The 14635-nt window shown below is 38.3% G+C and overlaps 1 protein-coding gene across 3 annotated transcripts in view; it reads left to right on the top strand.

Moving 5' to 3' along the window:
* serpinb1l3 (serpin peptidase inhibitor, clade B (ovalbumin), member 1, like 3) overlaps window positions 1–14635 on the top strand; it is a 31025-nt gene extending 16390 nt beyond the window's left edge. Inside the window, exons 1-10 of one of the 3 annotated variants that reach the window (XM_067578552.1) lie at window positions 4642–4770; window positions 5520–5701; window positions 9368–9469; window positions 10462–10602; window positions 10886–11003; window positions 11318–11460; window positions 12739–12816; window positions 13131–13220; window positions 13307–13481; window positions 13616–14635. In XM_067578552.1, coding sequence (XP_067434653.1) covers window positions 5525–5701; window positions 9368–9469; window positions 10462–10602; window positions 10886–11003; window positions 11318–11460; window positions 12739–12816; window positions 13131–13220; window positions 13307–13481; window positions 13616–13842 — 1251 coding nt within the window. In that variant the 5' untranslated portion in view covers window positions 4642–4770; window positions 5520–5524 and the 3' untranslated portion in view covers window positions 13843–14635. Of the gene's footprint in view, window positions 1–4641; window positions 4771–5519; window positions 5702–9367; window positions 9470–10461; window positions 10603–10885; window positions 11004–11317; window positions 11461–12738; window positions 12817–13130; window positions 13221–13306; window positions 13482–13615 lie in introns of those variants that run through there. The other 2 variants (XM_067578554.1, XM_067578551.1) reach the window with 2 other exon arrangements.

Below are 14635 nucleotides of genomic sequence, written 5' to 3'. Positions count from 1 at the left end.
TTTTTATCATATGCAAACACTGAAAATGAAATCAAGGGTATATCAGCGGCCACTGAATACAGATGTTTCGTCTGCTTTAACAAACAAGATCAAGGAAATCCATTTTTTAAATATACTGACTTGTCTGATATGTGTGTAAGAAAAGGAAACTGTTATTCATCTAAAGCACCGTAACGCTTTTTTTGAACGATTTATTGAACGCCATTTTTTATATTTTTAAAAAATACGTGCGCACGTGACAGACTCGCATGTCTGTCACGTCACAGTGATTGTGAATTCAGCACCATATGACGTGTTAAAGGCAATCAGACTTGCCGTCAGGATAAGAGTTCACTACTGAGACCATAATCATTAGCAGTAAGAGCCACAGACAACGGAGCTCCCAGTAAGTTCTGTACCTGAACACAAGCCAGAGTCAGGAGTCCCAGAAAGGGAAGACGACCTGGCAAATATCATCAATCAGCCGCAAGCAGCCATGGAGTTCCCTGATCCTCCTGCCTCTACAACCGAGGCAGAGAGTGAAGACCAGCTCCGGCTGGTCGTGGAGGTGCTGACCGTCAGAGTGCTGAACAAGTGTCAGGCTTACGAGAACCGGACCCTGGAAGAGTGCGTCGCTCGCACCGAACGTGTCATATACGAAATAATGGCGGGACTCGATATTACTGGAGGCTTCTGTCCGGACCTGAAGACCGCCAAGAAACTCAGCAAATCTATTGTTAAAGACGTGCAGAAGCAGTTGGGCGGTAAACGCCTGCTGGAGTCTGCGACACCAGATGAAGCTGTGGACCAGGTCATCGTCCAGTGTTTGCTGGTCAACATCAGAGAGCACTCCACTCGGCTTGCAAAGAAGGCAGCCTCCCCTGACACCTGGAGTGATGTAGTGAAGCTCTTTGCTATCGCCACAGTTACACTGGCCAGCATGTTTATTTTAGCGGTGCTACTGCTTTAGAGCAGGTCGGGGCGTCACAGTAGCCTCACAGCATCCAGAGAAACACACTCTTGTTGCTGTGAGGAGTTTCTCCCTGTGTCCCACACTTCAAAATTAAAATCAAAACAAATCAAATCAAATAATGAAAAAAGAAAATTTTACTTTTTGATTTCTGAACCATTTCTTCCTCAATTATTTACCCCCAATTTGTTCCTCTCTGAATCTAAACGTGTTCTTTTTAAGGTCTAGTTTTAAGAAAAGGTGACAAACACCAAAATATGTGTTCCAGTTTGCAAAAGATGGTGTTCTTAAAACTCTTCATACAATCAACAAAATCTCATACAGTCCATAAAAAGACCCTGGGTTTAATCCACACTCCAAATTTGAATATTAAAAATACTTAGTTGTATATTTTTGTCTGAAGCACTTCTTAGAAATCAACAAGATGAAGATTAGATCTGACATGAAAATCATAAGTGTTTCCTTCAGAGCTGATAGTGGATCACCTCTGGAAAAGGGACAGAAATAGTGTGGCACACAATAAAGGTGGAAATTCTAGCCAAAATTAGAAATATAATCATTTCTGAGGTTGTCTCTGACATATGAATCCATTATTTAGCCTGATTATGAATGATTTCGCATTCAATCTTGATTAAAAGCTTGTTTCTCTTACATTTAGTTTACACAGTTTTGTGCGTAAAAAAAAGTGCCAAATGTTTGACACTTTTGAACTATTTTTTCCTCTTCACAACTTGCAATTTGATAGGCCACTATTGAACCACCTACACCCACCTGTTGTTGTGTTTGAGACTCAGAAAACAACCATACTGCTTTGTTGTACCTGTCCTCATGTTTTCTGAACGCCTCAAATATAAGCTATCAGCAGGTACTACAATTTACCCGTGTTCCCTTAACGCCTCACATGGATTGGATGAACTGTAGTGCCTTTTTAAAACGTGCCTGAGACATCCTGCACTATGTCGTGAACATACATACAAAGTTCCTGTGTGTGAGCAATGAGAATAGAGTTTATCTCTCTTAAACTAAACTAAACTAAACTAAACTTTTTCAATTCATTCTCTATGTTAGTTCATATCACTATAGATGTAATCCCTCCTCTGGCCACAATGTGGGTTGCAATGGCAGTGTCCATATTTTCTGTTGTTGAATCCACATGCAGAAGAAGCAGAAGCAATGTTGTTTATGAGGGATTTTTTATATATTTCTGAACGTGCCTGAGACATCGAGCACTAATTTTTGCACACACATGCCACGTTTCGTTCACAGTAACGTTACACAGTTCAATAGCTTAAGTCTCTTAAACGTTTTCAAATCATAAACACTATGAATGCAATCCCACCTCCAATCTCAATGTGGGTTGCAATGGCAGAGTGGCACCATTGATTCCACGGGCAGAAGAAGAAAATCAACATTATTTATGAGGTAATTTTATATATTTCTCGAGAGCCGCTCACCCAAATAACTATAGCGGTACTGGTCACCTCAACTTTTTCAGTTCAAAAGGGGATCAATAATGATTAGATAAAGCTGCTATAATCACTATTTCAAAATAATAATAATAAATTGTGATGAATATTACTTGAAGCTTTTACAATTCTTTGTTTTCTCCTCTGTGGCAGGCATGTCACCTCTTCGTCATCCGACACCTGCAGTGTTCTCTTTGCTGGCCGATACTGCTCCCCTGTGTAAGCACTATGTCCTTTAGAGCAGTGACACTCAACGTGTGGAGAGTTACATTTAACGCAGCTACAGTAAAAGATTTTAGGCTTCAGTAGCAAAAATGTTGAGAATCACTGCTTTAGAGTGTGTACACAGCACCTCTGCCCTGCTTTGGCTATAAAGCACATTTCCCATCTGAGGGACACCTTAATTCCCATCCTATATTTTCAAGACCACGATTTTGCAGGGTGTCTTTATAGTGAAAACTATTCCCTCACATTTACATCCATTATTACAAAATTGTAAGTGTCCCAGAGTCTGCTGCTTGCAGGTGTGCTTGTGCTGAATCCCAAATTCTTATAAATGAATTTGCTGATGATTTTGTGTATTTTTGAAATTGTCTTTGCTTGTAGTTGAGTGGGAAAATCACTGTGTATCCCTTTGCTATGGAGCATAATGATAGAAGATTTGTTAGCCAATGAATCCAGACTATTGCTGCAGTGTGTATTCTTATGCTTGTATAGATGGAATAAAAGAGTGAATTCCCTCAGGCTTCATGGTGCAGCCTTCCAACTTTTCCTCAGGAGGGAACCAGTAAGGCCAGCAGGCCAGTAGAGGAAGCTTCTGCCTGTGGATCTGTCAAAGTGCCACAGTGTAGTAAAACATCATCTTCTCTGCCAACTGCAAATGAGGATATACAATATGTGTGTTTGTGGTAAGTACACCACACATACATTATCCCAACTGCCTGGATAAACAGTTGGGATAAACAGTTTTCCTGCCTCTGTGTCAGACTCCCACTGTGGATGTAGACTCAGCTAAAGAATAGTTGGTCACAGTCAGATTACAGCTTGGCATTTTGCTCAGGCACATTTTCTTAAACACTCTTTCAAATCCCAAAACATTAAGTGCAATCACCACATCGACTTGTACTGTGAAACATGTTTCCTGCAAAAGACCACCGGTCTCTTGGAACATTTAACTTATGTTACAGTAAATAAAGTCATCAACCACTGCAGAGTTGCCACTAAAATAAAAAATTCCCTTTATCATTGCTCATGCCAAGACAGTCAAAAGTCTAAAGAGACGTGCCAGTAAGACAGAGGACACTGAAAAAGGCTTTTGTATCATTGTCAATAAAGACAAAATGCCTCAATACAACAAATTTTAAATTTTAAAATAAGAAACAACTGTAAAAATGACACTGTTTAATCTACATAATCTGATATTTGCTGTTATATTGTCTTCCCTTCTTATTGTCACTCAGTCATGACAAAAAATAAATTTGAAGAGAACTTTCCAAGCTTGTTTCTAATATTCTGTTGCAGTTGAGGATGTAAGTCAGTGAGCCTCTATACATCGCCAACTACACAAAATAAGACCATGAAAATATTAGTCTGATTTAAAGCCAATAAATATATATTGTTTGGTCACTGAAGCTGTTACAGTTTTGCGAATTAGCCATATCACATTGTACAGTTGTGATATACAGATGACAATTGCGTAAATCAAGGTACAATAAGTTAATTTTTAAAATGATAAAGTAAGAATTAACCTTTGCATTACTGATTCTATTATGTATCAGCAAAATGATTAAATTTCCTCTATCCCATAGTGATTTAACTGTATGACATCCTTGGCCAAGATAAATATAGTAATAATAATAATAATAATAATAATAATAATAATAATAATAATAATTACAATAAATTAATTATATTTTTGGCAGGAATCAACCCACGAGGACATATTACACAGGCTGAAAACATGAGATTAACCTGTTTCAGATGCTCTTAGGCCACTATGAAAATGAACAGGAATATATTTATGTATTTACAAATCAATTCAGTGATTGGTAAATTTCGCACTACAACTGCTTTGTCTTTGGAAGTCACAAAACCAAACTTGTATTTATTATTACAGTAATAATTGGGGAATTCCTGTATTATTATCCAAACAAAGTTAGGAAGATATCAATAGAAAAAAGGGACTGCGCTGTTTTTCCCTTTTCGGCTTCCATATAACATATGAGAATGCGGAAGTACAGGTGACGAGGCTTTGGGGCGTGTCGGCGTGTAAATAATAAAAACTGATGCTTCACACTGAGCTCTTTCTGTTACGGAAAGGCTCTTAATCTCTTGAGGACTGCAAACAAAGCGTCTGTAAGTAGAACTGTGTCTCTTCAGTCTGTGACAGCAGAATTTGTTCTCTTGGTTTGTAGATATTTGTTGTAACATTCAAGTTTTACAGCTATTCTTTAATCAGTTTCACCGGACAGACATTGTAGTTACAGGTGGTAATTTAGTAGTTTCTCGTCTAACCTGGTTGACTACGGTCTGATGTTAATTGTAAAGAACACTACATGTAAATGTAATATATAACTATATACTGAATATCAGAATGAATACTTGGTCAATCCAAGGGCAATATGAACCTTTTGATGTTTTTATTTTTCTACCATACTCCATTGAAAAATATGGACGTTTAATAATTTCTTGTAAAAGTGTGATGTTTTGTGAATTTATTATTATCTGTTGCTAAATTGGCATACCCTCCACCACCGAGAACACAGCTAATTGCTTTATTTTCTCTAAATAACAACCAACCACGATAAGAACTGATTATATAGGTGGAGAAAAGTCAAGGTAGATGTGAATAGATTCAGTTGTGTATGGATTTAAACCTGCTTGGTGTGTTTAATGGTTGCTGAATTAAAGAGTGAGTCCCACCAGTGCTGAAATGGTCTTAAATTATGCTCTATAAGGTATTTATGTGCCCATACAATCATTAACAAACTTTTTCAATGAGTTTGTCCCAACAAGAGAGATGAGAGAGATCAGATGAAGAGATCAGAGCGATGTGAGTTTATAATGTATTGATAAATGTTCTGCCCTCCCTCTCTTTGTATCAGACACAATGGAATCAATAACCCCTCTGTCCAAGGCCAACACTGACTTCTCCATGGCTTTACTCAAAAAGCTGAGTGAGAAAAACAACACCGCGAATATCTTCTTCTCCCCGTTTAGCATCTCTTCAGCCCTGGCTATGGTGCTGCTGGGGGCCAGGGGCAACACAGCCACACAGATGTCAGAGGTACAGTATACACACACACACACCAGCTGTCTTTATGAGAAGTAACATATTAACATTGTGCACCCGATTCAGCTTATAATCTTACATTTTTTAAGGTGTTTTATAGGTTTGTCCATCTCGTGGACAAAAGGAAGCAGATTTCAGACTTAACAACGCACCTCATTACAACGCCACCACAAACTGCAGAAAGTACCATAAAGTTAAATCTAGAGCTGCAATCGATCAACTTGAAAATAATTGGCAGCTATTTTGATAAGCAATCAATCATTCAAGTAATTTTTAAAGCAAAAACGCCCAACGTTCCCCAGCTCCTGACAGTTGGTTGTGAGGATTTGCTGCTCTTCTTAGTTTTATATGAGAATAAATTAAATATCTTTTAATGCTGATCGAACAAAACAGGCAATTTGATGACCTTGCCTTTGCATTTAAGAAACTGTGACGGACATTTTTCACTGTTTTCAGGTGTTTTGTTAGCCAACTGATTAATCAATTAATCATGAAAATGCTTGGCAGATTAATCAAAAATGAAAATAATTGTTAGTTGCTGCTCTAGTGAAATCAATATGTCTCTCAAGCAACAGTTAATTATACTGTTCAAATGTTCATGTCATTTTGTTCCCTGTATATAGCCTGTGACAATGTACATATCCACACACTTTTATATACAGATACTGTATATAAAATATATAAAATATCCTGTGTCTCCTGGATTTACATAAAAACATTGGGTTACATTTGACAGGAAAAAAGGACAAACTACTGTAAGCCCTCATTCAGTATGAATCACCAGCTGTGTCTTCCAGCGTCAGCAAAATGGCAAAGATTTGTTTGTTCTGGCTCTGCCTAGGTTTTATGGGGGGCAGGTCTGTGTTGTGTTACTATGGGAACGTGATACATAATATGGAAGTGTATGGGCAATAAAGATCTAAGCAAAGCAGTCTGTACACCTTATCAGTTCCCTCCTTATGTACAGTAGGAGAATATTTTGTCTATTTGTCTGACTGAGAGTTATTTTTAAAGTTGAGCCACTGGATGGTTGCAATCCACTGTAATTAAACTTAGAACTGATTATTTCCAATTAGACAATAAATAATAATGATTATTATTATCATGTATACAGCGGTGGAAAGTAACTGAAGTAGTGTACAACCAAAATACAACTTTGAGGTACTTGTACTTTACTTGAGTATTTCCATTCGATGCTACATGATACTTCCACTCCACTACATTTCAGAGGGAAATGTACTTTTTACTCCACTAAATTTATTTGACAGCTTTAGTTACTTTTCAGATGAAGATTTTACATAAACTAAGGTATTTTAATGTTCTAACTGTTGTTTAAATTGTCACTCTTTTATTTTCTTTAAAAAATACTATTAATTTACCCAAAGTATCTAAAATTGGATCCACATTGATAAACTACAACATGAAAATGCTCTCTCATGTTTTTGTTAGTGATAGAAACAAAAAATATAATATACTATAATAATATAACAAAATCTGCATAACTAGTACTTTTACTTTTGATACTTTAAGTACATTTTACTGATAATACTTCTGTAGTTTTACTTAAGTTTAAAATTCAGGACTTTTACTTGTAATTCAGTATTTTTAGACTACAGTATTTCTACTTTTATTTAAGTAAAGTATCTGAGTACCTCATCCACCACTGCATTTATAACAGCTGTCACGGTGTAGGACCACTCCCTCTAGAGAGTAATGACCACGGACGACTGTGCTAACCACTCCACCTAGCCAAGGGTCAGCACGTCTAGTCATCCATGGTCAGGTCACTAATACTTACCAGTAATTAAAGTAGTGTAGTAGTAATTAAAACAGTTATAATCTTAAAATTAATAATGTAGTAATTATTCATTTGTTCTTTTTGGAAGAAATTTGTAAAAGCCTAATTTGTGTCTCTATTCAGTGGTTTGTGAAATGAAAATTATATTTGGGGTCAGACATTGATATTAAGTTTAGACTGTCTTCAGTGAAATCACTCTTCAGTTTTGGCAGTTTGTTTACTGCAATAAAGAGCATATGGGCTCTACTGATAAGCAACCTGATGAGGCAATTGGGAGGTAGTTGGAATGTAGGTGTGAGCTGACATGATGTAAAACAAGACAATTTAGTAATGTTTCTATAGATGATTGCTAAAGCAAAGCCACACCCAGATAACTCTGCGCTGGGGAAAGCGTGAGTATGTGGGCGAGGCATCACCTCACCGTAAATTCACTGTGTTTCTGTTGTTAGAAAATAACTTGAGTCATTTGAAAGGATTATCTTCTGGATAACAATGGATAATGGATGGATTTAGACAGATTTAGAGTACATAAACTTCTATTCAGTAATTGTTTGAAGACCAGGGTGTCTATCAATAGTGATACATTTTCAAAGCATTCACTGGTTGTGAGACTTTATGTTAATATGTAGTGGAATTTAATAGCAGTATTTTCTGTATTTTGTTCGCCTGATATCTATTGCAATAGCAGTAGCACTATCACCAGGCTGGTGTCATGTTATAAATGCACCGTCATACAGTGCTATTAGTGCAGAGTTCACCCAGAAGCTGCAACTCAGCCTGTTTTGAATTAATTGTGTCTTGAGTATAAAGGTTGGGTTTGGATGGGCTGGACTATTGTAGATGACCAGTACCAGTGTCAGTGAGTGTTTTAAAGCAGAGTCCCTGATAGACTCACTATGTTACCATGTTATCTTTCTTGTAAGTCATTCTAATTATGAGGGGCAACAAAACAGAGGTCATGGGTTGGTGAGTGGTAAAACTATGTGTGCATGCATGACTTGGTGAGTAAGATAGAGTAGATGTGTGACTGCGTATGTATGAAAGAGAGCAGAGGTGACTGTAACATCACGCGGCTTCTGTGAGAATTTTTTAGCAGCCAGTTACCAGAAGGTGCAGTTGCATAAACTGGTCTTTTATAACCTGTTCATTAGCCAGCTGGCCATCATTTGTCCTACAAATACCAGAGTCTGTTGATGGGAAATGAGTTGGTCGGCGATGACATCACCTGACTTTGTGAGAACCTGTCTTCCTGCCTGCCATCAGTCTAATGATTCAGTCCAGCTTGGAGATTTGTATCCACCTGTTCATGCAAATACGCTCAATTCCTGTGTCAGTGATCTTCTACATATCACCTACTATAACTTGTACACCAAATAAGAACATGAAAATATTTGAATGATTAAATAAGAAGTGAGCTAATAACCAGTTACGTAATTTATTCATAAACTGCAACGACAAAAGGCAAGTGAAATAATTATATACCAAATAAATAGAATGTCCATACAATAGATTTTTAGCCATTGCCATGCTAATGTCAGACTGAATTATCTCAACAACTATTGATTAGATCGCCATGAAATTTTGACATTCATCGATGCTAATTATCAATATGTTTAAGACTTTGGTTTATGACAAAATAATTCCTAAACTAATGACTTTCCCATCAGCCTCAGCTGTACTTTCTACTCTCTGATCAGTTGTTTGACAGTGCATCATTTTGTGATCCATCTTCCCTATCTAAGTGTAACAAACAAGCCCAGAGAAATATGACTCCATCCACACATCACTGCTTATCGCTTCCTGTACACAACCAGACTCATGTCGTCTAACTCAACAGTGAACACTACAACTTGCACCCTTAGGTCCTCTGCTTCACTGAGGCAGAGAAGCCACCGCAGGCAGAAGCGCAGCAGATGCAAATGCAGCAACAGGTCCAGTCCAAACTGCCACAGCATCTGCGGAAGGTGGTAACAGTACATGAATGACAAACTAACCGAGGGGTGTTTTACTAACAGGTGGTCTGGGCGGTGTCGTGTGGTGAGGGGATCCTAGGAAACTCTGAGATATTGGTTCCAGTTACAGTTTCACATTTATTTTCTGCTTTGTTTGCTAAATTCCAAGCTGCTGCTGTCTTGACATGAATTTGAAAGAAACAGCAATGCAAGGGAGCGGCTCTACCTGCATGCTGTTTACTGAAGGTTTAGTGTGTGTCTGTCCGGCAGCTCCAAACCCCATAGTACTTCCTAATACACTGGAATGTAGTCCTGTCTTTTTTTTTTTTTTTATGGTTCCTTTCTGATGTGCTTTTTTATCTCTTATAAGCAGCTGCTGGAAACCACAGTGGATTAAGAAATAGTCCTTACTGACAAACCATGACAATGCATTAAAAATACATTGGGAAACTGCACAATATTACTCTGTTAGTGCTCTTGTTATCTAGCACCAAAATTTAGCAAATTTCATCCTGACTGTTGACAGAAAATGACGGTTTATGTCTTATCAAAGAGATCATTTTATCAAAAGTCAACTTCTGCTTTTGTCCAAAAGGAAGTAAATAACAACTTGGTGGTTGGATGGTGTGTGTCTTCATGTGAGTGTTTCAGCTGGCACCTTCATGGGTCTCTTTGAAGTCGGTGTTAAAGGTTCTTCTCTACTTTTTTTTCCATGTCAGTTTTCTTGTTTTATTTTTTATTTTGCCTTTACTGTAATTTTCAGTCAAGGTTTTACATTGCCATTTATGACAAGTAATTGATTTTCAAGAAAAAGATTTAGAGCTCTTGATATCATGTTTATTTTAGGTGAGCCAGTGTACTCATCATACTCAAAACATTGCTTATAATGTCTATATTCTTATCACTTAGCAGGCAAGCTGACCACCCCTGCCAGTACATATTCAACTGTTCTAACACTGGCTCAGTGACTTTTCTTTAACACGTCTTTTCTACTTTGTCCACAGTGCCTGAAAACCCACAATATCCAGGATGATATCCACGCTAGCTTTGCCAAACTGCTGAGCGAGCTCAACAAGGCAGACGCTCCGTATGCCCTCAGTGTTGCCAACAGGCTGTACGGAGAGCAGTCCTACCAGTTTGTTGAGGTGTGTGTGTCTTTCAGCATGTGTGTATGCACCTTCATGAATAGGTTAGGTTTTGTTTACATGAAGGTGGGCTGAACTGAATGAGAGGCACAGATAGGAATCTGTGTAAGAAAGATTGATGAATGAGGGCGTGGACAGCAGGCCAGCATACTAGCAAGTAAAACAGTGATTCTGAAAATATTATTCTGGCTGTAGTGACTTTAAATTCTGCTATCGATGTTAAACAAAGAGATTATTTTGTTTGGGTGATCAGAATCAATAAATGTGTTGTTTATGGTTCCAGGAATTCTTAACACTGACCAGGAAGCACTACAGTGCAGAGCTGGAATCTGTGGACTTCATAAACAAATCAGAGGCAGCCAGGCTCAACATCAACAACTGGGTGGAGAAGAACACACAAGGTGACGCTAACATAAACACTTATAAGTTTGTTAATAGAGCTGCATGTCCCCTTTATCCAGTGAAATTGTAATGAAGAACTGAAAAATAAATTATGCAGCATGTTGCTCCGGAAATGCAAGACTCTTTCAGGTGTGTGTTATAATAAATATGACAACTACACACAAAATAGGGCAATTGAGCCTCTCATTTCTCCAACATTTCAAGCTTGTGCTTCAAATTCTCTTGACTGTCGGATAGAAATGTTGTTACAGTGTGTTTCATTTGTTTTCAGTTGTGTGACATTGCTTCACGTACTGTATGTGCCAATTTTCAGGTAAAATTAAGGATTTACTGACCCAGGACGCGGTGGACAACATGACAAGGCTCGTGCTGGTCAACGCCATCTACTTCAAAGGCAACTGGAACAAGCAGTTTCAAGAGAGTGCCACACGTGATGCCAAGTTTAATCTCAACAAGGTAACACTGCACAAAGTAAATGGATGAACACTGATCGGTAACAGTAAACTAAAGTCAGTTAGTCTGGGTTTTGGGAACTGTATTGGATGGTAGTATATACCATGAACTACAGATTCTGGCATTTGCAGGCCGTTGGCACATCGTGTATGTGCTCTGATCAGTCCACAACTCAGTAAGTCAGTGAATACGATAGTGTTAGTGCGCACACTGCAGGAATATTGAAGACAATTCATCGTTTTTTAGTCAAAGTCATCCCTAAATGAAAAAAGGGAACATTTTGAGTTGTCTGCGGGATATCAGGCTGTATTGGGGAATCAAAATTGACCAGACAGAAATCATATTTTTAGGCTGTGGACAATACTTACACCCTTTGTGAAAAGTAGTGAATATTATTTGTTATGTATTTGTCAAGACTAGAGGGAAGCGTTTCACAATTGTTTTTTAAAACATTTGAGTCACAAGATTCTACTAACTGTAAATACATCTACTCTGTGTTAATCATGGTTGCAGACAAAAATGAACTCATGATGCTTCCATTCGGTAAAGGGAGGAAGAACCTTTCTTCATATCACATGCATAAAAAAATGCATGTTGCTCAAGTGTGGACAAAGTTTGAGTCTGTAGACACACCTAAATAGTGGAACCACTTGTCATCTGATCTTTGTCACTGCTCATTGACAAATGACTCACCATTGTAAGTTCAGATGTTGGATTTTCCTCAGAGTAATAAAAAGTGACTTAGTTTAGTTGTCTTTGCTCGACAAAAACGTGAAGTGATTTTTAACCAGCAGGTGATAGAAAGACAGCAAAAAAAGAAACTCAAGCAAGCATTGATACTTATCAAGTTCTTTTTCATCAAATAACTTTTTTTTAATCACCACCTGATGAAAGTCCAAAGCCACTCAACTGTACCTATACCTTTCTGGGACCAGAAAGCCTTTATTATTATTAAGTTACTTAAATTAATTTTAACATCCAAAACATAGCTTAATGCAACTTTAAATATGCTGTACAGTATGTTTAAGAGTATGAAAAGCAGTGTTTTCACTGCCCTCTCTGGCTGAAAGCTTCAAGTGTGTTGCAACTCTAACCACACCTAACAGTGATGTCACAGTGTACTGACCACACCCTGGAGTACACTTCTACATCACTGCGGCAAGGTGAGAGGTTAATCTGCTGGAGGTCAGCAGAGACAAGATTTAAAGTGAGTGTTAAGTTGCTCCTTATGTGTTTTAGAAATGATTAAATAATGCCTCCTCTGTTTGCTCTCGTCTTCAGAATCAGTCCAAGCCAGTGAAGATGATGTACCAGAAAACTAAATTCCCTTTGACCTACATCCCCGAGGCCAACTGCCAGGTAATCGAGCAATTGATAAGCTATTCAGTCAATTGATATTTCAATTAGTGTTTCAGTCAGTCCATCAATCCACTGTTAACTGAATCGATCATTTGCTTACAAGGTTAAGGAGGGCTTTAAAAATATAATTTTTTATGAGATGTGACCTTCCACAGCTGTTTTTTTTAATCATAACTATGAAACAAACTATGAAACATTAGTTTTGTTGGTTGCATATAGTGCCATCAGCTATATTGTTCATACACAAAAAAATCAAACTGTTGCAATACCAGTATATATAATTGCTGTAATGTTTGAAACCTTTTGTTGCACAGATCCTAGAGATGCCCTACAAAGGGAAGGAGCTCAGCATGCTCATCTTTCTGCCCAATGAGATGGAGGACAGTTCAACTGGTCTGGAGAAGGTAGGACACATACACACACTTGCAGACATAAACAAACTCACATACTGACACCAACAAACTAAAAATGGATTTTGTATCCACCATAGATGGAGAAGGAGCTGACCTATGACAACTTTGTGGAATGGACTCGTCCAGACATGATGGACGAAATTGAGGTCCAGGTGGGCCTGCCACGATTCAAGATGGAGGAGAAGTATGACATGAAGGAAGTCCTGATGAGCATGGGCATGGTGGACGCCTTCACCATAAGTGACTTCTCTGGTAGGACACGCGCCTGGAACATATCAGATATATTCAGAATCATGAAACGTCCCACCTCAGAAGTGTCAGGATCATGGTGAAAGCATTACATTATAGCTGTTTAAAATGTTTCTCTTTCTCTCCTTTGCTGTCAGGCATGTCACCAGCCAACAACCTGGTATTGTCAAAAGTTATCCACAAGGCTTTTGTGGAAGTCAATGAGGAGGGAACAGAGGCTGCTGCTGCCTCCGGTGCCGTCATGATGCTGCGCTGCGCTTTGCGTCCAGCCTCCTTCATCGCAGACCACCCCTTCCTCTTCTTCATCCGGCATAACCCCTCTATGAGCATTCTCTTTGCTGGCCGATACTGCTCCCCTGAGTGAGCGCCACAATCCTTTAGAGCAGTGTTTCTAAACTGGAAGGGGTGTTACACTAAATCTGCTTTTGCAAAAGTATCACATTTTTCTAGGCCTTACTGGAAGTGTCACCACTTGAGAGTCTCCTTTAGCTAATCATGCCCTGCGCCCCCGTCCTATATTTTCAACACCAGGATGTTTCCAGGGACCCTTTGATTATCAACAGTGGTGTTGGATTTTCTAAACCGTGGCTTAATCATGTGTGCATCACCTCTCATGCAAGTGATTCTGTGTTAATACTGTGCCTTCCAGCACTCTACTGTATTCTTTGCACCTCATTGCTTCTTTAGGATCTGGTTTACTTTATGTCTGCAATTCATGTATGGCCCTATTTGCTGCACTCACACTCCCTACCCAACAGTGGTCCATCTATACCATTAAAGTCTAGTTTATCTTATACCTTACACCCTCTAAAGGAATTTGCCTTCATCACAATGTCTATTTATACCTTCATACCATGTGAATGTCAGGTGGCAGAAAATTTTCTGCACTTTAGCTAGAGAACATATTTTAACCATTTTATATATGCAGTTAACCAAAGAGAATAATGTGAGAAAATCACATAGTCACATAGACATGCTCTTGATGAGAATTATTATTGTGTGAAGTACAGGTATATATAGTTGTACCATATTCATATAATGAATATAGACTATAAAGAACAAGTGTGTACATGAAGGTTTGAGCTGGCTTTAAATCCAGATTATTTTTATGTATCCTAATCCTTTTACATATGCAATAAAAGTGTGTGGTTCACAAA

Source organism: Thunnus thynnus, chromosome 21 (assembly GCF_963924715.1).
Source record: "Thunnus thynnus chromosome 21, fThuThy2.1, whole genome shotgun sequence".
NCBI lineage: Eukaryota > Metazoa > Chordata > Actinopteri > Scombriformes > Scombridae > Thunnus > Thunnus thynnus.
The sequence above is the reverse complement of the archived record's forward strand: the minus strand, read 5'-3'. Positions and strand labels throughout refer to the sequence as shown.